The sequence below is a fragment of the Ciconia boyciana genome, chromosome 8 (genome assembly GCF_034638445.1).
Source record: "Ciconia boyciana chromosome 8, ASM3463844v1, whole genome shotgun sequence".
Classification (NCBI taxonomy): domain Eukaryota; kingdom Metazoa; phylum Chordata; class Aves; order Ciconiiformes; family Ciconiidae; genus Ciconia; species Ciconia boyciana.
Window position 1 is genome coordinate 55,126,558 of NC_132941.1, and position 25,416 is coordinate 55,151,973.

The 25,416-nt window shown below is 48.2% G+C and overlaps 1 protein-coding gene and 1 long non-coding RNA gene across 8 annotated transcripts in view; both read right to left on the reverse strand.

Moving 5' to 3' along the window:
- XPNPEP1 (X-prolyl aminopeptidase 1) overlaps window positions 1-12,405 on the reverse strand; it is a 32,215-nt gene extending 19,810 nt beyond the window's left edge. The window contains exons 1-6 of one of the 7 annotated variants that reach the window (XM_072871073.1): window positions 12,171-12,405; window positions 10,779-10,874; window positions 7,902-8,032; window positions 2,350-2,417; window positions 529-629; window positions 133-225 (exon numbers count right to left, since the gene is read on the reverse strand). In XM_072871073.1, the coding sequence (XP_072727174.1) occupies window positions 133-225; window positions 529-629; window positions 2,350-2,417; window positions 7,902-8,018 (379 nt within the window). In that variant the 5' untranslated portion in view covers window positions 8,019-8,032; window positions 10,779-10,874; window positions 12,171-12,405. The other 6 variants (XM_072871075.1, XM_072871074.1, XM_072871078.1 and 3 more) reach the window with 6 other exon arrangements.
- Window positions 12,406-17,928: 5,523 nt separating this feature from the next.
- Window positions 17,929-24,625, reverse strand: LOC140655960 (uncharacterized). The gene is made up of 4 exons (XR_012043913.1): window positions 24,446-24,625; window positions 20,043-20,178; window positions 18,628-18,703; window positions 17,929-18,536 (listed from the first exon to the last, which is right to left on the reverse strand). It is a non-coding gene; the product is annotated as an uncharacterized lncRNA (long non-coding RNA).
- Between the last annotated feature and the right edge of the window lie 791 nt (window positions 24,626-25,416).

Below are 25,416 nucleotides of genomic sequence, written 5' to 3' on the forward strand. Positions count from 1 at the left end.
GTTTAACCCACCACCCCTTTTCTGGGCTGAAACATGGTTAGCTACATACCATCGCACAACAGCTTAGCCAGAGAAGCAAGGAAGCAAAATCTAGTTGCCCAACCCAAAGTTATAAAACAAAGTAAAACCAACCCGCCGGAATAATGAAAGGGTCCACTCCCACCTTCGAGCCTTCTGGAAGGACACTCACTAGCCAGTCCTCCTGAGTTGGTGTATCTTTCAGACCTCCATGGATTAAAAAAAAAAAAAAAAAGAAAAAAGAGGTTCAAAGAAGCAGTCATACTGAAGCGTTCCCACACTACCCAAACGTCCAAGCCAACCAGATACATCTATTAATGAATGTCTAGACCCATGGGCAAGAAGAGTCACAGGACACTAAAGCAGGAGCAGCAGTGTATCCAAGATGTCCCTAACCCCCTGCATGATGGCGTATCCCTACAGTCCAAGCTGTAATATGTGCGAAGTGACCAAATATCCTGTGGTTGTTCTCTGTTTATCAGTGGAGCAGTACCCCAGCCTCCTGCGTACCCATTTTCATGAGTGTCCAGTTGTTATCCATTTGATGTGCAGCTTGCAGGAAGTAGCGTCCATCTGTCCACATGGCTGCATGCTGTTCAGTTACTATGGCAGTACCTAGCAGGAAGGCAAAAAGATGCAGTGATTTAGAGGTGGGCAGCCACCACGCAGAGACACAGACAGCAGGGGGAGTGTTTGAAATGCACCCCAATTCCCCAAAAGGCAGCTCTACTCACTGTTCAAAAATTAGTCCAGTTCCAGTGGAGATACTAACTGTTTCCCCTTCACTATGACCTTCCAAATCCTATCAGAGACAGTATGCGCAAGGATGCTGCTTAATGAATTGCCTCAGATGAATTCAACTTAAGCATATCTCAGCCAGTCAGTGGAACTGGGTAAATGGGGCTTTCCAAACTTTCTGTAACAGAGACTGTGGTCTCCACTTGGCTGTTGTCACAGTAACACGTACTGTACATCCCCGGACTCCATCCCATCTTCTTATGGGGAGGAAGCCTGGGCTCTGGCCATCCACAAGAAACAGCTGTTACTAGGCTAGCAGATGTGGGTATCACTCCAAGCTGTCAGCCCTTTCCCAAATGTTACAGCTCTAGCAGAGATGGCTGAACAGGAAATATGAACATAAGCTTCTGCTGGTTTCAGTGTCTGTCCCATTCCACTGACTCCACATAGAGGGATGCAAGCAGACAGCTGAAGGGCAGTGACATCTCAGCAAGGCACTCTAGCTGTCTTGCCCTTGGCAATTAAAAAAAAAAAACATGGCACAAACAGAAACTGAATCCAAGTCTTTTGAGTATCTGCATCTTCACCATACTCTATGTCACCAGAAACTGAAGCCCAGATTAGCAGAGCAGAGTTTCCAAATATGAATTCATTGTCTTCTACCAAACTCCCCCAACACAAACCCCATTTTAAGCTGCTTCAGCCTGAAAAGATGAAGCAAGAAACACAAGGTGAGCCCCTGTGTGAAACCTCACTGATTTGCTGAGCACTAGGCTGGGAACACAGACCTTCCAAGTACATAACAAGGGCCCAAAATAGAGAGGAAGGGTATGAAGAGGCCATGCAGAAGGTGTGAAATTAATACAGGATTCATGTTACCCATTAACAGCAGCCCGCAGCCCTGGATTTATCACCTTCCACATGAGGTCCCAGAGTTGTTCATAGGAACTGATGAATGGACCCTCCAAACAGATAGGTAGCAGTATTTATTAAACCAATTCACAATTAGGGGGGGGAAGACCTCAATTAACTAAAGTGACTTTCCAACAATCACACAGCAGAGTAAGTTGCAGAGCTTAGGATACAGCTAGGGTAAAAACTAGGTCTCTTGGAACACAGACCTATCCTACAGCCAAGAAAACATCCTGTCTCGGCAAGATAAGCAAATTTTTCCACAGCGTTCAGTTTCCAAATGCAGTGTTTCTGGCCCTGGCTCTGTTTAAACAGAAAGGCTAGCTAAAGTCCATCTACTATTCACCCAGCCCAAACAGGCAATGTAAAAATCTGTTCATACTGGCTGCACATCAAAACAAATGACCGTAGGTTACAAGCACCACATTAAAGAGTTAACAGGATTTTACTTTACAAGAGGTTCATTCAGGGGTCAGACGTTTTCTGAAAACTTGTTATTGCACTGATATTACATAATTCCAGCGGGTAGCCAAGACATAGTTCTGCAGATGCTGAAATGGGAAGAAAACAGTTCGAACAAGCTGGATAGGCTTCCTTTTCCATCCTGCCTCTATGCCATGAATGAGACTATTTCTTTACAGGGGAATTATGTACATTAGCAAGAACCCAAGTTCTGGAAAGGTACCTGCAGAGCCATCAAATCCAGAGATGAACGCCCGTCTGCAATCACACGGTGCAATGTACTCGCTCTAGAAAACAAAAGAGGCAGCAATTATTTATAGCAGCGGGGGGGGGGGGGGGAAATCAGCTGATGACAAATACTTTGATAAGCTTTTTCTCGTAAAGGACACCACAGAGAGAATGAAATGAGTTAAAAAATCCTGGGCTCTACTCCACTGGAACATTTAATCATCTGTGATTATATTGTATTTATGTCCAACTGTTTTGTTTTTTTTTTAAGCTGCAGCACTTTTCTCCCACAAACGTCTGTAAACACTGAAGTGCTTCAGAGTTTGCAGATGTTTATTTCACACTCAGCCTCCCCTTTGGGCAACAAACAAATGCTGCCTTTGAAGCTGCAATGTGAAAGGAAGAAAAACCAGAAGCACCCCTTGATCTTGGAGACCAGAGTAATCAGCGCATAAAATCTGTAAAATTCACTATCTCCAGTGAAGTCCCCTCACTGGCATTTCTAAGAATTCCTTTAAGACTTTCTTTTCCACAACAATGACATTGAAAGAAAATCATCAAGGTGGTAAAACTGTAAAAACTTTCATAATTAGATGCTGATCCTCTCACTTCTTCCTTGCCTACTCAAAACCTGACTACACCAGAAACCACCAGACCATGGTTTGAGGGGTGAGAGTGAATCAAAGACTACTAGTCCATCCTCATCCCAAACCCATCACAACCTGTGTTTGTGGATACATCTGTTGGCAGCATTACAGAAGAGCCTGAGAATGCACAGATACCCAACATCCACAGGAGCTGCCAAAATTAAAAGAACAACTGTACCTTGAAATAGCCCACACACCATTTTCATGGGATCCCACTTCTGGCAAGTTCGGAGGTCAGAACTGCTGAGTAGGCCTGTTAATTAACTAGCACAACTCAGCAAATCAGCTTAATTCAGGCTGACAGCACTGATGTTTGAGCTGCAAAACCCCTGGATTTGTGCTTTACAAATGGTCTGAAACCAAAGTCTGTTCCTCTGCCCATAAAGTTTCTCTGCACCCAGCTATGCTGTGGCAAAAGAAACATTTTAGGGACTGAGCTGAGAAACCACAGCCTGATTCTCATATCATTTTAGTTCCTACTGTGACAGATACTGCATTCCCCTGTCTCTGTCCAGGGCTATTTTTAAATCACCTGATTGTTAGAAAATACTCCCTTCAAATCTGTTACTCTTCACTGTTCTAAAGAAGGCAGAGGGTTCAACACACAGGAGTGAGTGAGAAGCACAAATTGCAGCACCTGGGACCAACTCTTTATTTCTGCTCCCAATCACCCCACTGTCAAAACCCCTCCAGAACAGCTATGTCTCTCCCCTCCTGGGAGATGCCCTAGGCAGCAGCTACCAACCATTCACCACTAACATTTTAAAACTGAGCCTTGGGACAGCAAAACTGATGGCCCAAGAGACGATCTGGCCGAGTAGCTTTTGCTCCTGATTGCCAGGGAAGATTCCTGGGATATGCTCCCAAGAAATTCTCTATTTTATCCAACCACTAATGAAAGTTGGCAGAAATGGGGCAGGTATTGAGACCACGGGTGCCCTCATCTCTGAGCCAGTCCGGTTCCCTGTGCCTCTTCCTGTCCAGCCCCACAGACCCCACAGGGTTGTGACATATGCTCAGCAGCTGTGGGGAAGGAGAGGGGTCAGGATACCCACCCCAGGAAGGGACAACTGCCCTCTGCACACCTATAGCTGACGGGGTGGATCCGCCTCACCCCACCACAGCACCACCATCACCACTAACCCCCTTTAAAATAACAACAGAGGCATCAGCAGACAGAGAGGACAAAGTTGTTCAGGAAACAGAATCAAGCACCCGTTTCCCCAGCTGCCTGTCTCACAGCAGCAGGACAGAACATGAAAGCAGAACAATGCTGGACCTGAGGAGGATTCCCCATTTCAACATTTCCTAACGAGTATTCAGCCTGTTGACTGCTATGACTCTCCCTCTCCTACCCTTCTCAGCTCAAAGCTGGGACACCATCTCCCAGGGACCAACGCGTAAAGGGGATGCTGGAAATTTTCCACTGTGGATCATATCACTAAATACATCTCAAATCAGACCAGCGACTTCGCTTCCCTTTCTCTTGACCAACGCAGCAGAGACTACAGGCTAGTTTGCTTGTGCAGACAAGCAATCTCACATTCATAGGAAGGGTTAACACTGAGCTAGCTGCATCAACAGCACAGAACAGTGAAATGGATTAAAACAATTTAAAAAAAAAAAAAGTAAAAGGAAAAAAAGAAGTCTATCAGGTTTAAATCTGGTAAAAGCTGACCTAAACTAGCAAAGACCTTGACTGTATGAGAAACACCTCATGCTGTCTCATTCACAGACAAATCCAGGGAACATTTTAAGAGTTTACAATGAGGCAGATGGGCTTTAAAAGAGAGTCTAAGGGATCTGGAGGGGAAGATGGTTCATTCATCTGTCAGTCTGAATTCTTGCACACCCACCTGTTCTGTTCCATGCAGCAACCCCCACTGTGCAAAGATGAGCCCATGTTTTGCACAAGCTAAAATTACAAGGGGAACACCTGCGTACGCCACACAAAGTAGAGGCCACAGCACAGTCAGAACACGGTATTTCCCTGGGGTTTGTCTTGCAGCTTCGATGGCCTTCAACCTGGCCCTCCTCAAGCCTTTCACATCTACTTTCCACCACACCTGTCAGTCCTTGACACGCAGACAGAACTGGGGGCTGCATCGCAGAAACTGTCAGCTAAGCCAGGAAGAACCCCCAAAAAATCAGTGGTGCTTATCACCAGAGCCTGCATGGTTGGGCCATTAACATGTTAAAGCTTATTCTATCCTAATGTCAACTAAAATCAGCAATGAAAAGTGCAGCTCGCTGCCCTTAGAGCTAAGACACTGATGCCATTAAAGAACAAACACTGCTGTGTACTCAGAGGGAGGTCAGTATTCACTGCCAGAAACCTAACTGCCTTGGTAAGATCTGGAACAGGTCAGCGCAACCTGTGCACAAGCCGTCTCTTGCTTTATAACTCCACTGATTCCTCGGCTCAGAACAAATGTGTGTCAGAGGAGCCAGCCCGGAGCAGAAGACAGCATCTCTGCCAACCCAAACATGGGGCCCTGAGCTGGGCAGGTGCTTCCTTGATGTGGAAGACCAGCCAGATCTAACCAAATTTGTTTTCACCGAGTCAAGGCCTGGGGGTGGAAGCCGGCCCCAGTTAAGCTCTGGCTCCAAACCCAAGCTCTAATCCAAACATCATTCCCTCCCATTAAGAAGAAAGCTCCTCCAATCTCTGAATATTCCGACATGGGCAAACTCCAGATTCAATGTAAACTGGGTGACTCAACATAAAAATGGATCCTGCACTTACCACTGCAACACCCCAAAAGCTCAGACAGGCATTTTTAACCGAACCACAAAGGACTTAGGTGCCTCATTCCCAAAAGCATGGCATTTCTCCCCTTCATGATCAAAGGTATTAAGCAGCCTTGTCAGAGTCAGCTGTGTTTGAGAAGCCAGAGTCAGAGCCAGCTGTGTTTGAGAAGCTCTGCAAGTCTTTCAGCTCCTTACACAACTAAGCATGGAAAGCAAAGGATACAACTGGTGGCAAGCCTCCTGGCAGTATTATAACCTAAGCCTTCTAGCCTTGGCAGGAAAACCAACATTAAAAGCATCATAGAGCTCAGAGCTCAAACTCTCCCAGTGTTACAAAGAGAAATCAGTCAGCAAGTTGCCGCGTTGGGGTGTATCAGCATCAGTCCAACCCAGGGGTTCCTTTGCAACCTAGAAGGGAATAAAGTTTCCCCCAATCTAAACCCTGTGTCAACACCACAGGAGGGAAAGCCCTCTTTGTTGACAAGTTCTCTGATGTGGATCCCAGGACAGCCTCAGGAACAGCTGAGAGAGGCAAGGACAGCAATAAGTAGCTTGGGCTGTGGGGAGGAAATGGCTCAAGCCACCAAAAGCTTGGGTATCATTAAACCACAGTCTTCTGAGTCACAGAGGGAGCTGCCTAAGAGCAAAATCTGTCTGCAGGGCTATAAAGTTCTTATTTGCGTACAGGAAACAAACCCTTGCTTGGAACGTGGGGAAGCTGCAAATCTCAGCTCATCACAATTTACCTGGAATCAGTAAGCCTGTTCTGGGATCAACAGGTTTCCGCCAATGGCTAAAATTGCACCATTTCCCAAACCTCACAGACAAAACCCTGCACTAGCTAGTCAGGAGGCGCCAGAATCAGCAGCTTTTAGTAATCGTTTCCATTCAGATAGATTCGCTCTGCAGAGAAACCTGACCAACTCGCCCAGCAGGAAATAGCAACATGGGGTTCTCTGCTTAACTGCACTCTGTCAAGGAAAAGAAAGCAACAGAAAAACCCAGAAGTCCTGAGGGTCACATTCTTCAACTCACATGACAGCATTTAACGTCTAGTGAAATGAAACCAGAGTTATATATGGACAGAGGCAGCTTGAGGCAGGAATGCAGCAGACAATAGCAGCTGCAGAAAATGCCTTCCTTCTACCTGCCCAAGTTTGGATCTCCCTAAGAGGAAACATGATGCTGCACATATGGTCCCAGGGCACAGGCAAGTCTGGACCCAGCTCACCTCAGTGCCAAGGCAAGGGCAAAGGTTCTGGTTCAGTTGCAGTTTGCTCTCGTGCACCCTGGGGTAAAAGGGAGCTTTGGGTGTGAGCCAGGAAAGCTTCAGGTCTTTTGTTTCCTGAAAATGGCTGAAGAGGGAAAAACCTTGGCAGTTCTCAGGTCTCCTAACAGAGCAAACAGAAGACTGAAACTAGCATATGAGCAGGCAGGGGAGGTAAAAGGCAGTTCAGCAACTTAAAATTAATGTCATGGACTCCAAAAATCTTAACGGTTGAAGCAGCAGACAACAGTTACCGCCATGGGTTACCACCCTGGGCCCAGACTTCCCTCCTGTCTCTAGTGCGCAGAACAAGCTGATGCAGGGCAGCATCGAAAGGGAAGTGTCCTTGTGGCCTGTTCCTTCCCTCCCTCTCCAAAGGCCCCTCTGCACAGGACCTGAAGGGCTTTAGGATAAGGCAGCAAATTCCAGCAAGAACTGGATCTGGCAAAGGGAAAGCTCCGCAACTAATCCTTCGCCACCTCGCTTAAGAGTATGTGTTGATCAGCAGGTGCTAATGGGGAAACTAAAGCCCAGGTAATGCCTTTTCCTCCCTCAGTAAATCCGTTCTTCCCAACAGCCAGGATAGGGACAGCAAGTGCTCTGGCAAGCTCCCTTTTTTGCAGTCTGAGCTCCCTGGAGACAATCTGATGAGAAGTTGCTGGTGGAACATCCACGCTGATTTGTTACAAGAACATAAAAACCTCAGTCTCCTGAACAGACTCCAGCAACTTTTTCCAACATGATGTTTCTCAGGTTACCCAGGCTTTTATGCTAGAATCATTAAAGTGAGTGAATGAAGGATGATTTCAGTTATCCCTGGCTTTTATTTTTTGCAGGGAAGGAAAGTGCAACCATTCCCATAATCCATACATACATACCTGGTGGGCATCTCCAGAGGGCACTATGTAGGCTTGGACAGGCTCCTGGACATACTTGGGACTCTTCATCACCTGCCGCAGTTGCTTCAGCAGCTCTGTTGTAATTTTTGGACTCATCTTCCTACCGGCCACTAAAACAAAGCACAGAACTTGAGAGCTTCTCCAGCCATCCTGGGTCACTCACGTGCACAGGCTGGAGACCATCACCACTGGAAACTCCCCTTGAGGACAACTGTGCCAATGTCATCCCTCTCAGGCCAGAATTTCACCTGTCTTGTCACTTCGCTCATGTTCCTTGAGAATGAGGGATCAGGTTGAGGGCAGAGAGTCAAAGCTGGTCTATCCTGTAAAGGACCCTTCCCAACTGGTGAAGGACTGGCATGCCCAGTGGTGATACACACGAGCTTAACACACTTGCCAACCCTTCTGCATGTGGACAGCACCAGGAACCAGAGCACCTTAGAAATTCCCTATGACAGCCAGGAAAGGTCTTGGCATGTGATGTTGACAGTCCCAAGTACCCACAGATCAGAAGAAGCCCCACCCGTCATGTGCATTGAGAGAAACTTTCAGGCTTTTCACTCTGGAGGCAGAGATACTGTGGCTTATGTGCACAGGAGCACAGGCTGCTGGGAGAGCAAGCCATGCACAACAGGCACTCAGAAATGGACCAATTAAGAATGCAATTTTTAGAAGTTTCACTATAGCACAGGGCTTCATAGTGGACTGGTGACTGGATTAAGGCAGACAAAATAAATCTGCTCCCAAGGACATACACAGGGATGCATTCACTGGCCTTATTTACCTCTGGGCTGCATGTTAGTTCACCTAGCAAGAACACAACTATAACAGGAGGAACAGCCCGTTGAGCTCTCACAAGTGACTGCCAGGCAACAATTAGGGAGGCTTAAAGGAACCTTCTCGAAAGACCTTTGGCAAATGCTCAGCAGATCTCAGCTGGTGTCAGGCAGGCAGGGGTGGGGCACAGGCTGGATGGAAGACACCAGATCAGAGGGCAAAACAAGGGCACAGGCCAACCACCCTCCCTTGCTGTGGTTTTGCAAGGCGGATGTATCTTTGGCATTGCAGTGAACACCAGCCTCTCAATTTGCTACCCAGAAACCGTCAATAGTCAGGGCCTGCTGTGAGCACCACACACAGTGATGCATCAGGCCATGCTGCTGTGCTGGCACGAGTGAAGGCTGCAGTGGAAGGCACCAACTGACTGCAGAGGATGTTCAAGCTGTAGGAGAGGCCTAGCCTGAAAGCCTACGAAAATCAAGTATCCTGAACCTCTTCAGGTGTTCTCTCCATCTTTTCTTCACTCACGTCTCCAAAGGGTGCCCAAAGTGGGCTTAATCCCCTTCCCAGTTCTCTACCCATTCCTTTCACATTTTTAAGAACGTGCTGGGATCTCACAACTTTAATGCTGTCGCTTCCCAGGGCAAGGTGGGCAGGCTCTGTGCTGCTTGAATGCCATGCTATGCAGTATTTTATTCTGACCAGTTCATCTCACAGCTCATTTCACAGCCACGTCCACAGACAGATCATAGATGGGAGAAGCAAACAGCATGCAAGTCTCAAACATTTTTTGTTTATCCAGGCACTTATTCTATTTACACCTCAGTAACTACCAGGAGCCCCAGGCAACATTACGGTCTTATGCCAAAACATAGTAAGGCACAGTCCCTGCCCTGTGATGTTTGCCATCTAAACAGGAAGGCAGAAGAGCTGCCTCCATTTCACAAGCCATAGGAAGACATGATTTGACCAAGGTCACACAGCAGCACTGTGATCAAGTCAGGAACTGAACCGAGACCTGATGCATTCAGGTGTAAAAATCTCAACCCAAGACCACCATTCACACGTCTCATCACAAGAAGTTTAGAGCACATCAGCCTTGCGTGTGACTGACTGTCTGCCCACAGGTACACTGTGTTTTAAAACCCAGACTACAAGAAGCAAATCAAGCTCAAAAGGCACCATACGCTAAATCCTCAAATTGGTATCTTGACTCCAGTGCCTTTACTGGGATTAGAGCACACCTCAAGATTTATTTCCAGGGCAAATTTCATAGTTTTATACAGTGTTTGCAAGCTACACTGAACTTTATTATACTGGGATTGTTTCTGTCTGTCCTCTGTAACGAGCTGCTGTAACATTCTACAACATTGCTGCTGATTTATGTTCAGATAGAGGAAAAACACAAAGGAGAGAGAGCAACAACAGAGCGACTAGCCAGCAGAAAAGAATCTCTTTCTACAAACTCATAAAGACACAGCTTCCTTTCCTGACCTGTGCTTTGTCTCCAGGAGCCTGAAAGTCTCATTTAAATAGGCAAGGAATGGCAAGGCTTTGCCTTTTAATAAAGCTCCTTGCTGACAAGCCACAGTTTTCTTAGCAAACAAGAGATTCTCTCAAGGACAAAAAAAAAAAAATCATTTAAAAAGTACTCTCACTGTTGAAAGATTTGCTTGCAATATTAAAAACACAACTAAGCTAAATTGGCAGCAAAACCCATATCAAGGAGGACATCTATTTTAGATAACCCCTACAGCATAAGAAATCACTTTAAAAAAATCCTCCACAAACTTTCCAATAAAATTGTCTTCAATTTCCAGAGAAAGAGAAGCTATTTTCTCCCAGATCTTTGGTAGTCATTTACTCTGGTCCCCCTATAATTTTTAACAGGTGACCTTTCCTTTCTTGGCCATAATTATAAGCCTCTAAAAGTTAAAACAGCTTCTCTATCATTATTTAATCACTCCAGTGATTAAAACCAAACACAGCTGAAATTAAAGTAGTGGATTTAATAGTGCAAGAAACAGTCCCATTCCTTGCCCTAACTTTTTCAGAGGTATCAGACTGCCATGTTACCTGCCTCTGTAGTCCCCCACGTCTGGATGCTTCTTGCCTCTGCTCACACAAAATACCATTCAGCTCTTTGCTTGGCCTTCATAAGCTCCAGTGTGCCTGAGAAAGCAAAGGGCAAAACTGAAACGGCTAACAAACTTTGCCCCTCATAAAACATTCTCATCCCCCAGCAAAGAGCTGAAAATGCATTAATGCTACATCCCACTGGCAAGATTAGAGATGCACTGAGGGTGAACCATGGGGGAGCACGGAACCTCAAGGGCCAGGCATTTGCTTGTCAAGACTTATGATTAAATCTTGCAAGCATATGCTGTTTTACACCAATTTGTTTTCGCAATCATTCTGTCAGAAGCCACTCCCCATTTTACAGATGGGGAAACTAAGGCAGAGCAGAGGTAACATGCAAAGTATCACTGCAGCATGATGGCAGTCAGAGATGGATCCCAAAACCTGTCACTGTCTAGACACGCATTATCTACACCTCACTCAGACCACAGGAGTCAGTTCTCCAAGAGCCCAGGCCAGATCCCGCCTGGACAGCATCTCCGTCAGACACACAGGGCAAAGAGCAACCACGAAAATGCTGGCGGAGGAACCAGACACCTCCTCCTGCCTCCCCCACACACACAGAGCGATGGGCTGCTGGAACCCCAGGAGCCAGCGATGGTGAGGGTTGGGGACACAGGGCCCGCTGGGTCAGGGTGTGTGTCAGTGCCACGGCAGGGAAGGGAGGCAAGGCCAGGAGGTCAGGCTACATCTGCGTCTGCCTGTGGCTGCTGTGTTAGACCACCCTGAGTGTTTACGTCCTGTTTGCTTCAGATAGGCTCATCCTTCTGATAATTTCCTCTTTGTTTTCTCTTTTATGAATAAACTTGTTCAAAATAAGCATGTAAGCTTGCATTGTCAGGAACCAGCAACACCAACTCAAAACCAGGCCTCCCTGGCCTGGGCTGGCTGCATGCAGGGCAGTCCAAGCGCTCGCAGCCATGCACTGGGGCACAAACCCCACCGCTTGCCCCCCAGTACCCGCCCGCACCCCAAACTCACCAAAAACCCCAGCCTGGCCTGACCCCGAGCCAAAAGTCTCCCCCAGCCCCACACAGGGCTGACACGGCCACTTGGGCCTGGAGACCCCGACTGGGCCTGGGTGACAGGGCCTAGAGACCCCGACTGGGCCTGGCTGGCAGGGCCTGCCTACCCGCGCAGGGCCTGGCTGACTGGGCCTGGACACCCGGACAGGGCCCGGATGCCAGCGCTGCCGGGGGAGGCCGGGCCCAGGCCGTGCCGAGGCCCCCGCGGCCGCGCCACCCCATACATGTAACGCTCGCTGCCATTAACGCTGAAGCACCCACCCGGGCCTGCCCCTGCCCCCGCCCCCGCCCCGCTGCTCCTCACCTGCCGCCGTCCCGCCCGCCGTCCGCGCCGCGACGTCAGCGCCCACGTGGGCCGCCGCGGCCACCCGCCGCTGACGTCGTGGAGGACGTCACGGGGGAGGCGGCGGCGTGAGGCGAGGGGCGCGCGGAGTGGGACGGGGAGCGGGAGCGCCCGCCGTGCTCCCGCCGGGCCGGCACCGGGCACCGCGCACCGGCGCCCCGCGACAGCCGCCCTGCCCGGCGGGGCCGTTCGCCTGAGCCCTGAGGGGCCGCCCGCCCCGCCCCGCCCCGCCCCGTCCCGTCCCGTCCCCCGCGCGCGCCGTCCTCCCGCCTCGGCGGCCCCCGGCCCGGTGCTCGGCGCGGGCCCCGCTGGGGGAGCCCAGACGGGGACCTGCGGGCGGGGGGCTCCGTCTTGCGGCGGAGGCGGGCCGGAAAGCCGGTGTGAAGCCCAGGGCAGGCCGAGTGTGTTGCAACCGACGGGAAGCGTCGGCATTTGGCGGCTGCCGGTGCCTCCCTCAGGGGGAAAACCGGAGCGGAGCGAATCGCCTGGCACCGCCTCAGGGCCCTGTCCCCAAAACCTCGGCCTGCGCTCGCCTCTCTGATCCGCTTCGCTCTTAAACTTCCAAACATACCGTCTGGAGGGGGATCTGAGGCTGCCCAGCGAATGCGCCGGGCTCCTCTCCCTCCTGACGCCGTGCAGCTCGGCCGGCCTCGGGAGTCACTGGCGGTTCCGAGCTGCCGGAGGCGGGGGAGAAGGAGCCAGGACAGGGCCGGAGCTGCTGGGGGCTCGGACGAAACTGGCGGCCTTTAGGTACCCCACAGCTTGCTTTCTGGTGCTAAGCACAGCTCCAGGAAAATGTCGGCATCCCATTACTTTGCTTAAAGCCTCAGCAGAAAAGGTGCCGTCTGCTTTTCAAGATAAATTACCGTCGGTTTTCTGCTTGGAAGGGAGGAGGGTCGTATTTGTAACAACAGTGAGTGCAACTGTTGTAAAATCTGGCCATCTGCCATGCGTGCTCCCTAATGAAAATACCTTCCACCACTCTTCTCTGCCCCTGGCAGTTTTTTACAGGTGGGCTATAAGTCAACCCTATTGACAAAACCAGGAGGGTGTTACAGAAATGCAGAAAGAAGATCACTGCCAACACAGGCTGCAACAAAAGCAAAAAATCTGCTTTGTAACTGCATCCAGGCTGGAGGGGTCTGTTTGCAGGAGCCAGTACCCTGGGGACCCTCTGGCCTCCATGCTGTGACAGTGCCGCAGCCACCACTCTTCCATGGGGTTCGTCTCTGCACCCAGTGTAACCATGACTCTGCAGAGGATGAAGAGAGGAGGAAAATGTGGTGTCAGTGGGACCACGTTTTAGTTCAGGGCCCCCTGCACATCCTGGGGACTCGGTAGGAGAGGAGATGCTCGGCTGGCTGCGTGGTGCTCAGGACCGGGCCCTTAAAGATGCACAGGCTGGGCGCCACACCTGGCATCTCGCTGGTAAGGGAGAACTGTGTAGGTACATGGCCAGCTCATGAAACTAGTCCCTGGGCCTCAGTCTGTATGCTTTTTTCCAGAAGAAAAAAAGTGCAGCCAGCAGCTACTCTGCCCTTCCTCCTTCCCCTCCCTCAGTCCACGCCAATGCTGTAGCCCACAGAGCTTTACCCACAAATTGCCAAATATTTGCTGCTGTGTCTAGAGAGCCAACACAAGCCGAGCTTTTACTAAACCGCCTGGGTCTCCCCGACTATTCATGTATTTCCAGGGGAAGCATGAAGCAAAAACAGGATGAGAGAAATGTAGAATAGTTCAGGGAAGAAGAGGCTTTTGGAGGTCTCTAGTCCAACCCTCTGCTAAAAGCAAGGCCAGCTTCAAAGCTAGAGCAGGTTGCTTAGGGACTGTCCTGCTGGGTTTTGAGTATCTCCAAGAAAGGAGAAGCCCAGACTCCCTGGGCAGCCCGCGCTAGCGCTGACCACCCTGGAGCAAAAAGGTTTATTCCCGATATCCAAGCAGAATTTCCTCATTGCAGCTTGCCCTTTGCCCTTTCGCTGTGCACATCTGGAAAGGGTCTGGCTCCTTCCTCTCTCTGACTATTCTCCAGGCTGAGCAATTCCAGCTCCCCTGCAGCACCGAATCCTGCAGCCGGCCCTGGCCAGCAACTGCTGCCCTCTGTGGCTCTCTCCACGTTGCAGAGCTCTGTCTCGTACATCTCTGGAATAAAATCTAGGGCATAACACGGCACAGCAAAACTTGTAATCCGACAGAAGAGAATAAAAGGTCTGTCCTGCAACCGGTGTCCCGGCATTGGGAAGGGTTGTTGGATGGGGCCAGGGCTGCAGGCTGTCCATGAGAAGGGATGGGGGAGGGGGAGACTGGTGGCCATGACTGTTATAGCAGGAAGAGTTTTCTTTCCTCATTAATCTCCTTGGGTGAAACTAATTGCTGTTTCCTGATTATTCTCACCCAATCTTCCAGCCTTGCCCACAATCCTGGCAGTCTGGGCCAGGAAGGCCCATTTAGATCACCACATCAGTGTCCCCCTCAGGGTAAACTACAGCCGTGTTTTGCATTTGCGTTACAGACCACGTTATGCTCACCCTGCAGAATATTTGCTGAGAAGATTCATTTCTTGGAAACCGGCCAGAATCCAGCGATGCTCATAGTAAAGCACATGTCAGGACATTTTAAAAGCACTGCAACATTGGCACGATGATCACGTAGATCATTTGCCGATGGCGAACTCTGCAGCTGAATCCAATCAGGGTTGTGAAATGGTCCTTTCAGCCTCCTCTGACTCATAATAATAATTCGGGGTTAGATTTTGCATTTGGCTGCGGCTCTTAATAGAGGGTTGTGGAGAGCTGCACCTGCCGGAGCTCTGCGCCGGCCCAGGGAAGGGGGATGGATCAGTCTGAAACATTTCAAATGTTTGTCACGTGCCTTTCCAGCTCACCAAGTAGTGCTGCACCGCACAGATGCCTTTTCCTCCCCTGTGCTGCCCGGCTTGTGCACATTGTACCCAAGGGAACAAGAGACTCCAACCCCCCCTGGCGTGATCCACATGCTCCACACTTGCTTCCTGGGGGCAGAGCTAAGGGTGATTGGCCTCTTCCCTTCCTGCTCTGCAGAGCTTTCGGTTTGGCTGAATTTAGGACAGTGGCTAAACGCAAGGTAATCTTAATGCCTGTGCCAGTGAAATTGTTTGTTTGATTATTTTTTGCCAGTGAATCATTATTAAATCAGTTTGGGTTAGCTAACAGACCGTGGGAGCAGCAGCAATCAAATACAGGGAGGAAAGAAAATACATCTCCTGTGTGGGAGTGTGACTTGGGGACTGTCCACAGCATGAAATAACCAGGCTGCTCACAGAGCCCAGCGTACTAGGGGAAGGACAGGGCAGGGGAAGGCTCAGTATCTCCATCGAACTTGCCTCATTAATTCCTCCAGGTCTGGAGATGCCATCCCGCCTGTCCGCAGCCAGTCCAAGGAGAGCAGCTACAGCGTGAGAGCAGATCTGTACTGCCTCCTCTAGCTACCCTACAGCTCCGGACTGAGAGAGGAGCAAACCAGGAGGATTGAATTTGATTAACTTTCTCTACTTTGGTCCCAGATCAGGGCAGAAATAGCAATCGCCACGGCAGACAGACTATCAATGTGGTACTGATGTCTCTCTCTAATTTAAAATGAAATAAATTAAGCCACCACTGAAAACATCTTACTGTGTTGTTTGGTGACCAAAATGTGTCCCCATTCTGTCTTCCTGATCAAGATCTTGATTTAATAAAGGTAAAAAAGAAGTCTGCATTCCCATCTCCTAAAAATGTGCTAAAGGAAGCAGAAAATAGAAGGGAAAATATTGATGTCTGCAAGAGCTTTTTAGTTCCTATTGAGCGCCTGGTATTGCAGAGCCATGTTGTGAAGGCTTCAGTACCCAGAGGTGACTTCTAACTGGTTCTGACTCATTGAGCACTAAAATTTAGACTAATTTCCTTCCCATCCTAGTAGAATTAATAATGACAAACTGATGGGTATTCTGCATAGGAACCTCATTCCGGAAGAGGAATGGTCTTGTAAGAAAAGATGTATTCAGGCCAGAAAGCATTTTGCAGACATCTCCCAATTATGCTCTTGACAAGTCCTCTGCAGTAAACAGCCATTTTACAGGTGGAGGTGTGACTGTGCCACGTGGGCTGGTGTCCTGCCTGTCTGCAGAGACCTAGGTCTAAACACTGTGAGCATCCCAGTACCACTGGGGGCCTGACCCAGCAGGACCAGTGTTAAGCCCATGGATGAGCCCTAGGGAGGTCTGGGGTGCATGGGGGACTGGTGAGGAGACATGGCCCATGTGGAGGCTGGTGGATGCCCAGGCTGAACGAGCCAGCGGTTTGCTGCTAAAGGCTTTGCCCGGATGAGCACGGGAGGCAGCACTATTTATTTCGTTTGAATAATACATGACTACTAAGTTAAATAAGAGAAAGCGGAATGAGCTTTCCGGTTAAGCCAAAATGTTTGATGCTTGTTTCCTGGGCATTTTGGGTCTCTGGGAAGCTTTGAAGTGGCCCTAATGAACTTGCCAATGTAGGTAATGTAAAATACTTTAATAATTAATTTATCAGCAGTGCTGTCTGTGATATATAATCTGAAATGTTTAAGGAGATGAAACTGTCCTTTCTAAGTGGCTGTTTGATCTCGACTAAAATGGTGCAAGTTCTGTTGCAAAGGTGTTTTATGAAAGCACTTCATTGCTTTTTGCCTTGCTTTTAATTATATTGTCCTAATTGGGCTATCTTTTATGTTCTTATAACACTGTATTTGCATCAGGTTACAAAAGAGAAGGGCAAGGGAGAAAGCCCTGACAAGTAGCAACCAAAATTGCTTGAGACCAACCTCACCAAGTGACAGAGTCATTAACTCCATTGTAATCTTGATCTGTATCAAGTGATCAAGGCTAGGAAATAAGCCATAAAAGAACTCCCTTTATCTTATCAACCCTCCTATACCCATGATACCTTTATTATGGTTGTAACTTTCATTTCATTCACCTTCGCCTGTTGGGCACCTGTGAAATCTAGACTCCTGTTTTGCAATGTAATCTCTGGAGATGACCCCAGCCCACCTCGAGCAAGCTCGTAGCCTTCTCACGGCAGGAGCTGTTTGGCACCTTGATGAGACTGTGGTGTCGGAGGCTGACCCAGTGACCAGTCTGCGACTGGGACACGTCGCTTTTCCCCCCAAAGCACCAGTTATGGTGCAGGATGGTGTGGGAGACGGCAATAGGAAACAGGGATTTGTAGCAGGGGGCTGAGCATCTGCACAGCTCTCACTGAGGACAGGGAATGCTACAGCTCAGCTCATGCTGAGCCTGGCCTTTGGGCCGCGGCGTCTTGCCAGCAGCTTGGGACATCTCCTGTACACTGGACAGGCGAGAGGATGCTCTCAGCCCCGCTTCCTCGCTGCAGGGGCTGGGGCCATGAGCATCATTGGGCTCTCCCATTGCCATGGTCCCACAGTGCTGCAGCCTCAGAACTCAGCCTCACCGATTCCAAGCCAGGAAACATCTTAGGAGACCCGCAGGGGGTTGGAGGTGGGGAGGGGGATGGCTTTCCCCCTGCCAACACAGGGCCAAAACACGCTTTTATGAGGTTGCACACATGGCCGAACAGCCCCTCCCATCCACGTGACAGTGCTGGGATCGCCTGGTCAATAACCGACCCACTTGTATTTGTGTTTCGCAGGGGCTGTCCTGCAAACCGTCACGTGCAAGTTGTTTTATTCACAAAAGCCCCGCAGTGAGTTTGGTCGCATACATGCCTGTGCGCTGGCTCGGCAAGGTCACATCCTCCCAGCCCGGAGGCACACCTGTGTCCATGTGGGAGACAGCAAGTATTTTAAGTCCGGTTTTCTTCCTATTTCCACCCAAGAAAATTACCTAACAACAATTAATGTAAGTGTTTTGGTAGTATATAACAGCAGTGCTGTAATGTGCCAAGGCAAGGAAGGGCCTGAGAACGGTTCAGCAGAAAATTGCTTGTATTTTAAGCTGTCAGCTCTGAGTTAAATGGAGGCTTCAAACATGTGGCATGAGTCCTTTTGGATCGCATTTAAAATAAATTTTGTATGTTTGGAAACAGTGAAACTAGAAACTGCAACAACAAATGGTGTGTTTGGGGGAAAAGATAGCAGGGAGAGAAGAAACAAGCCTATCTAGAGATCTTATCTTAGTTTTTCTTGGGAGGACAATTTATCCAGCCAGCACTGGAAGCTGATCATGGTTGGGTGGTTCCCAGCAGCTGCATTTGGAAAGGAAAGGGAGGCAGCAGCAGGCCAGGTAGATATCCGAGCACTTCCACGTCTGCTCTTTTCAGTTAAATACCAGATGTTAGGACTTCACTTGTAAACCTTTAACGACAAGGATGAAAATGAAATGTTTGCCAAGTTCTCTGCCTGGCTCTGTTTCAACACCAAACAGTGCACACACATCCCTGCTCACCTGCACTCGCCTGTTTGCAAGTGAAATGTGAGCCTCGTGGCCATTTCCAGGACTTCGTAGTTTTCCCTTGTCTGTTCTAGCAGGAAAAAAGATGGGAAAAGCTAGATCTAATGCATGCAAAAGAGACCATGGTGGTCACTGGTGCCCTGTTAAGTAAGTGCTTTAGGAGATCATTTGTTCAGCTTGCATAAAACTCCATGCTGCTAAGGAAGTATATCCTGATGAATTGGATATATTTATGGATATATTCCATATTTAAATATGAAAATCATGCTTATTGCACAACAGAGACTTTTATTCAGTTCATATGATACCATTCTTCCTCAAAGTCTTCACTAGCACAAACGTTAACATGGTGCAGTGACCTGCCTGTGTTTTGGCCTGACACCTGGGAAGCATTTTTATTACACAAGGTTTCCTTATCTGCCCCAGTAATAAAACTAATGGAGCCAGGTGTCCTCGCCCTCTGTAACACTGCTAGGTCCTGCTCCTCTCCCTGTATGCTGGGGGGCAAGCAGGAGCCCTCCTGCAAGCTCCTGCCAGGACTTGGGTTAGTGGCATGTCTCCTCTGGGCAACACTAACCCAAGTCTCTGGCACCTGGGGTTGCCAGTGAGGGACCACTGGCAAATGGGTTGTGTTTCCAATTAACATTTGCAGTGTAGTAGAAATTTATTTGTAAATATATATAAAAGGGCCACATTTTACAAGCCCCAACTCCCACCCGAAGTCACCGCCTTTGTGAGCGAGGCCCACTCACCTGCCGAAAAATCCCTTGGGCCTGAACATGTTGAAAGAATTTGGTGTCCTGTGCTGTGCAATATATTAAACGAATCGCAGTACAAGAAACAGATGTTTATTCCAGTGGGTGCAGGAGTCCAGACACAAAGTATTGAGTTACTGTCTGTCTCAGACAACAGGACAAAGCGGAAAAGTTGGGATTGAACATTCTACATGTGTCCCACATAGAAACTGTAAACCTTAAAAATGTAGCCCAGGTCCTGTAACTGGCCTTACGGGAGCAATCCCTGCAGCTGCCGTGGGGCAGTTCCAGGCTGCAGTCGGCACTCAGGCACAAACCTGGGCACTGCCATATGCCCTGCATGTTACACCAAACTCTGAGGCTGTTTGGTGCTTTAGTTTGGTGCCTGGCCACATTTTTTAACTCCCATGCCCAAGGGATGGTGATCCTTAGCCCATATCCATGAGAGGTTTGGGACCATCTGAGACTCCATCTATGATATTTCAGGTCTTTGGACACTGCCGTCCTGAGATCTAACTGCAGAACTGAGCCTTGGGCTTTTCAAATGAGCTGTTTTCCTTAAAACAAAGGCTTGTTATGTTTGATTAGTTGTTTTTATCTGTGAAACCAAAACTCTAGATTAGGAGTCAGAAAAACTGGGATGATTTTTCTTACCAAATGAAACATGAAATGTGAAGAGCTCCAGAGAAGTTTGGGGGCAGGGGCGTCCCTGTCAGGTCAGCTTCTTGGCTCTTAGCAACTCAGTACGGGGAATGTTTACTCAAAACTCTGTGCAGGAGAAAGCATGAACCTGAAAAAGCAAATGAAGCAATGAAAAGGGTCCCTGTAGAAAGATGGTGGTTATCCAGGGATGCTCCTTGCCTGCAACTTTTCTGCCATGCACTAATTCTGTTATCATCAGCAGGAAATCATTGCCCATGTGGGTCCTGTTTGGGGTCATTTCTAAAAGACCTGTGGATCCAGGCAGTGCTCTGAGCTTGGGGTCCCTGCAGCCTCAGGCCCCGCAGGGTGGCAGTCACTGGAAAGCAGCGTGAGACCAGATCTCTAGCCGCTCCTGCCACCTGCAACTACTGTCCTTCGGCTGGCAGCAACTGTGGAAAATGAAAAGCAGCATTTTTACATTTAAAAATCTGTCTGAACAAACAGACCTTCGCTCAGACAGAGCTCTGCCTCCTCCCGCATCTTGCCAAGTGCTGTATCACTGCCAGTGCTTCCTGGCTGCAGGAGCTGAGCTTCACTCATAAAGGCGGAAAGATCTGCTGCTTCTTTCCTGTTCCTGTTTGCATCCCTCACCGCGCTTGAAATGTGCTGTATCCTGAGTTATTCTTAAACAAGCCTTCCCATTGTTCCAGTCGCAGGTTATTAATTCTGTCCTTTTGAAGAAATATGACCCATGCTATGGAAAAGTGAGAATGATGTTAACTCTGCACAAGATACTCATGGCTGTGACATACAGGAAAAGGATGAGTGTTTGCACTGTCTTCATGAATGAAGCCACAGGAAGGAGGTGTGACAGGGCAGCGTGAGCTGCTGCGAAATTTCCACTGTTCCTGATGCTGCACTGGCTCAATTTACATCCTCACCCTGCATTTCCATTGACTGAAAATGTTCCTCATAAAGGGCTCCTCTGGCACTGAAAGCCCTGTCTCTGCTAAGAGGTTTTTTTTAACACCCAACACCAGTGATTCAGACTTCATTTGTGATATTTGTGTCGTGACAACCTGTGCTGAGCAGGGCTGGATGTCACGAGGACAATCATCGGTCCCTTGCACGTCTCTCCACACTAGCACTGCTCCTTTATTCTCATCAGTAACGCCAGCTGAGTATTTGCAAGAGTGGGAGAAAACACTTGTGCTGATAAGAGACCAAAAGTGCCTCTCTGATGGCTGCAGTCTCCTCCCCAGGATGCCGTTACCAGCCATGCAGGGTGTATTTTGCTGGAGAAGGGGAAAAATTGAAACGCCCCAGCCGAAGGCCTGGTGCAGGCAGGCGCTGAGCATCACCGGGCGCAGCCTGCAGTCCGGAGCATTTGGGCTTTGCTGCTGGGGCTCTGTGCCCCGCATTGTCCCTGCGGTCACTCGGCCTTTTGTTCGCCCAGCCCCACTCTCGGCCCTGGCAGCACCCACACTTGCTGTCACGGGCTGCGCTGCCATCGCGGAGCTCCTTCCCGTGCCTCGGCACCTCGCTTCTGGAGGCTGCTATCATGTGCAAAACGGAAGAAGGCGGCAAAACAAGCACAGCCAGGATTCACATAACATTGCTGCAGCCCTGCCAGGAAACAGACTGTAAAAGTTCCTGTATTTAAAGCTGGGAGATGAGTTTTATTGTTAGTAGTTGTTATAGCAACCCGAGGTGCCAGAGAGTAATACATGCTCGGCGCGTTGCAACAGACTCTGACAAGTTCAAGGCTGTTGCCTTGCTGCTAAATCTTGTTGCCAAGGCAATGCAACATAAGGCAAGAGCCTAGAGAAATGAATACTGCTGACAGCTCGTGCCAGCAGGCTCGGTCTGATTAAAAGGGAACTTTTGAAAGTAACATTAACTTAAACTGCCGCAGCAGAAGGGAAAGGGGAGCATAGAGATGGAGGAGAGGATCCAGAGGAGGAGCAGTGGGTTAATGTCAAGCAACAGGTAAAGGAAAGCGTTTGATTAAAAAGCAATGTGGCTGAGTAGGATGTCTTAGCCTGTAATGCAAGAAGTGCGCCACATTTTTGGAGGGAGTAAAAAAAAAATCACAAAATTCTCATTTTTTACATTTGCTTAACTTGGGCAGTACTGCTATAACTTGAATGGGAACTTTGTTTTTTTCCCAATGGTGTTGACAGCAAAAATTGTTTTCTCAGTAAACTTGTTCAGTGACACAGGTATTGTTGCTGCTGTAGTAAAAGCCATAAGTAGCTCAGTTAACTTTCAACTTTATGTTCATTTCCAGCCTTTTTAAACATGCTTCATGGCAAAATGTTAGCTGGAAAAGAGATGAGGCTGCAAGTTGATTATTCTCTCCTGACTATGATTCACTGTTAATGTTGACAGTATGCTCTGAGTTGAAGGAAGAGTACTACCCCAAGGACCACAGAGTCAAAATAGATGATCAATGCCGAAGAAGTCAGATAATTAAGTTAATTTCAACTACCAATACAATATTTTGACATGTGCTATGGGATACTAGGGTACTAAAAAGCAAGTACTACTGAAGTGCCTCAAATAGATACACAATGATCTCAGATGAACTTGTTGCCTTGTCTATTGATTTGTGAGTAAAAGCATAATATTTCTTAAACAATTACCATAGCAGTATTCTGATCCGCTCCCACTTATGTCCCATGCATTTTACATTTTCATGGACTATCGATAGCTAAAAATGACCTCATGTTTTCCTATTCAAGGACTATTTCATCATGTGCATCTTGCAGTACAGCAGCAGTGTACAGCAGTATGCCTGAGACCACCAAATGCCCCATGGGGGAGTTTGTTCTCCTGGCACCTGCTGTGGATTGTGGAAAAGTCAGGTCTGCGAGTACTTTGTACTATTTAGAAATGGGAAACTAAGACACAGGAAGTGATTTGCCAGTTGTACTGGAATTTTTTTGTGTGCAATCATAAGCAGAGCCATCTCTACTGACCTTCATAAAAGTAAGGCTTTTAATTAACTGTGAAGTATTTTTGTACTAATTTGAAGTTCTTAAGCCATGGGCCAGGAAGCAGGCAGGTGACTGGTCATATGCTTGTAACCATGATTTGTTTTTCAGCAGCTAAATTATATTCAAAGAAGCTAGCAATGTGTCACTTGCAACCTCACTACTGTTACTGGCATTTTTCCACAGTCACCATAGCTAGCTGTGAGATATTACATGATCAGAAAGAAGAGAAAATGTGGTTCAGGCAATTGTGAAAGGAACAGGACATCGCCCCAGAGGAGGCTTTTATTTGAAGACTGTCCATTAGATAAAGAAACATGAGAATCCTAGAACTGGGCATTAGCATTTTTTTGAATAAGAAAGCAAAACTCTATTTTTAGTCTTAGTTGAATTTCTCTGCTGGTGATTCCACATATGGTGTTACTTCTTAATATATCCAGGAGAAGGTTTCAAAGCCCTCCAGAATATCCTTCCTTTTTCTGAAGAGATGCACACACAGAAGTCTGGCTAGTAAAAAGGCAAAACCATATGGGCAGGTCACGCAGCAACATCAACACTTACTTGATCTGCAGGATCCCACAGCATTTCCAAGACCTGGCTCTCCTATCTGCAGGTCCCATCTGCCCTTGACGCCTGTGACAGTAGGACCCTTCTTGGAAGGTTTCTAGACCATTTTTACCACCCCGAGGATGTTGTGTGATGTCTCCTCCAGGACAGATGGGATGCATAGTGGAAGCTCAGACCCCTCCAGAGGAGACCACCGCTGAATCGCACTGCAGCTAAGTGTACCTTGGCCCACGCTCCAAAACATGGAGGCCCAACCCAAGGGCATCCCCCTCTGCTTTCTTCTGCTTCCTACCTCTCTCCCCTGCTGTGCACCTATTTAGTTGCTCAAGAGCCACCCCCAGAAAGCAAGGAAGCAACATGGAGCCGGGACAGTGTGTCATCAAGATAGCTACTGATAGCAGAGTAGACAGAGCTATTTCCAGAATGATTAATACTATTAGCACATGTTGAAGCTTAAGGCTGAACATAAGCTTTAGAGGAATGGATTTTGATGTAAAAAGTTAATAAATGAGACAACTGTCAGAACAATGAGTGGTGAACCAAGTAAAGATCCTTAGCATAGGAGATGCAAAGCACTGCCTGCTGGCCCGTTTTCACTGAAGCTGCTGGTAAAATTCCGATTGCCCTTCAGGCTGGAGAAATAGCCCAGCAATAGCGTGTGGCACAGAGGTAACCCAACTAGCAGGCACCAAGGCTACTCCCACAACTAATTAGCTGCACGGCATTTTAGCAGGGGCACAGCGATGGTAACACCCTGGGATACAGGGCACTGCTCCCCCCCAGCCCAAACCATGCACCACTGCTCCTGGAGCCTGTTCGGGGGATCTTTGTGCTGCCCTTTACTGTACATACCTTGAGTGCTTGCAAGAGTACCAGTCTGAGGGCTCGTCCTGTTGCTGAACAAAAAGCATGTCTTAAAAGGGCTGTCTGATTTATACTATCTTCTCATAATCCCCACTCCAGAGGTCTCAAATTCCATAATTGAAAACCCACTGTTCATCTTCTGAAAGCCAGACTTAACCTACTGTAGGCAGCTCCCAGAAGGACAGTATTTTGCATAACCAGTCACATTGCAGGGAATATGTTTAGCATTTTTCTGTTTTTCTTCTCCTGACACTTTTCTCACAGGAGAGCAGGCAAACAAAATCTAGTCATAGCTGTGTAATATCCTCTTCCCCAATTCCTTTTTTCAACCCCAATCATCGAGGCTACTTGTTTTCCTAAGGATAACACGTTGTATGGGCAGTTTGTAATTTCCTTTTTGAAAATCTGTTCCTCTCTTTCTTACATGAGACATCTTGACAATAGATGTCTTGAATGGATTCACCAAAATCTGGTGGGTTTTGTTACCTTAGATCTGTGTCTGCAAAGAAGTCATATGCTCGGGGTGTTTCTCTGGAGTAGCTAATTCAGCTTGGACCGAGCCACATGATCCCCTTTTCCAGTCTTGCCTTATGGCCTCTGAGGAATGTTGCATTGGCTGCAAGGGAATTACTAGGTCTTGGCAAGACATGTTAATATCCTCGCAAAGACTTGTTAGGGACCAAGACTTCAGCCTCCAACTATTTCCTCTGATAAAGCAGAGTATTCACAGCAGTTCATTAGTGTTGAATCACCAGTTTGACTTTGTTTGAGAGAAATGAAAGTTCCCCACAAACCAGAAGGACTGTGCAAGACTGGCTGGTGCTGCCTGCCTGCTAGCAGGCTTCAAAACAGAAGCACAAAGTGTCAGATCCAGTTAGAGAAATCAGTGGCTCAGGACACTTCAGTCAAGGGTTGGGGAAATGAACACCCAGGTGGAAGACAGGTTATGAATTATGGCA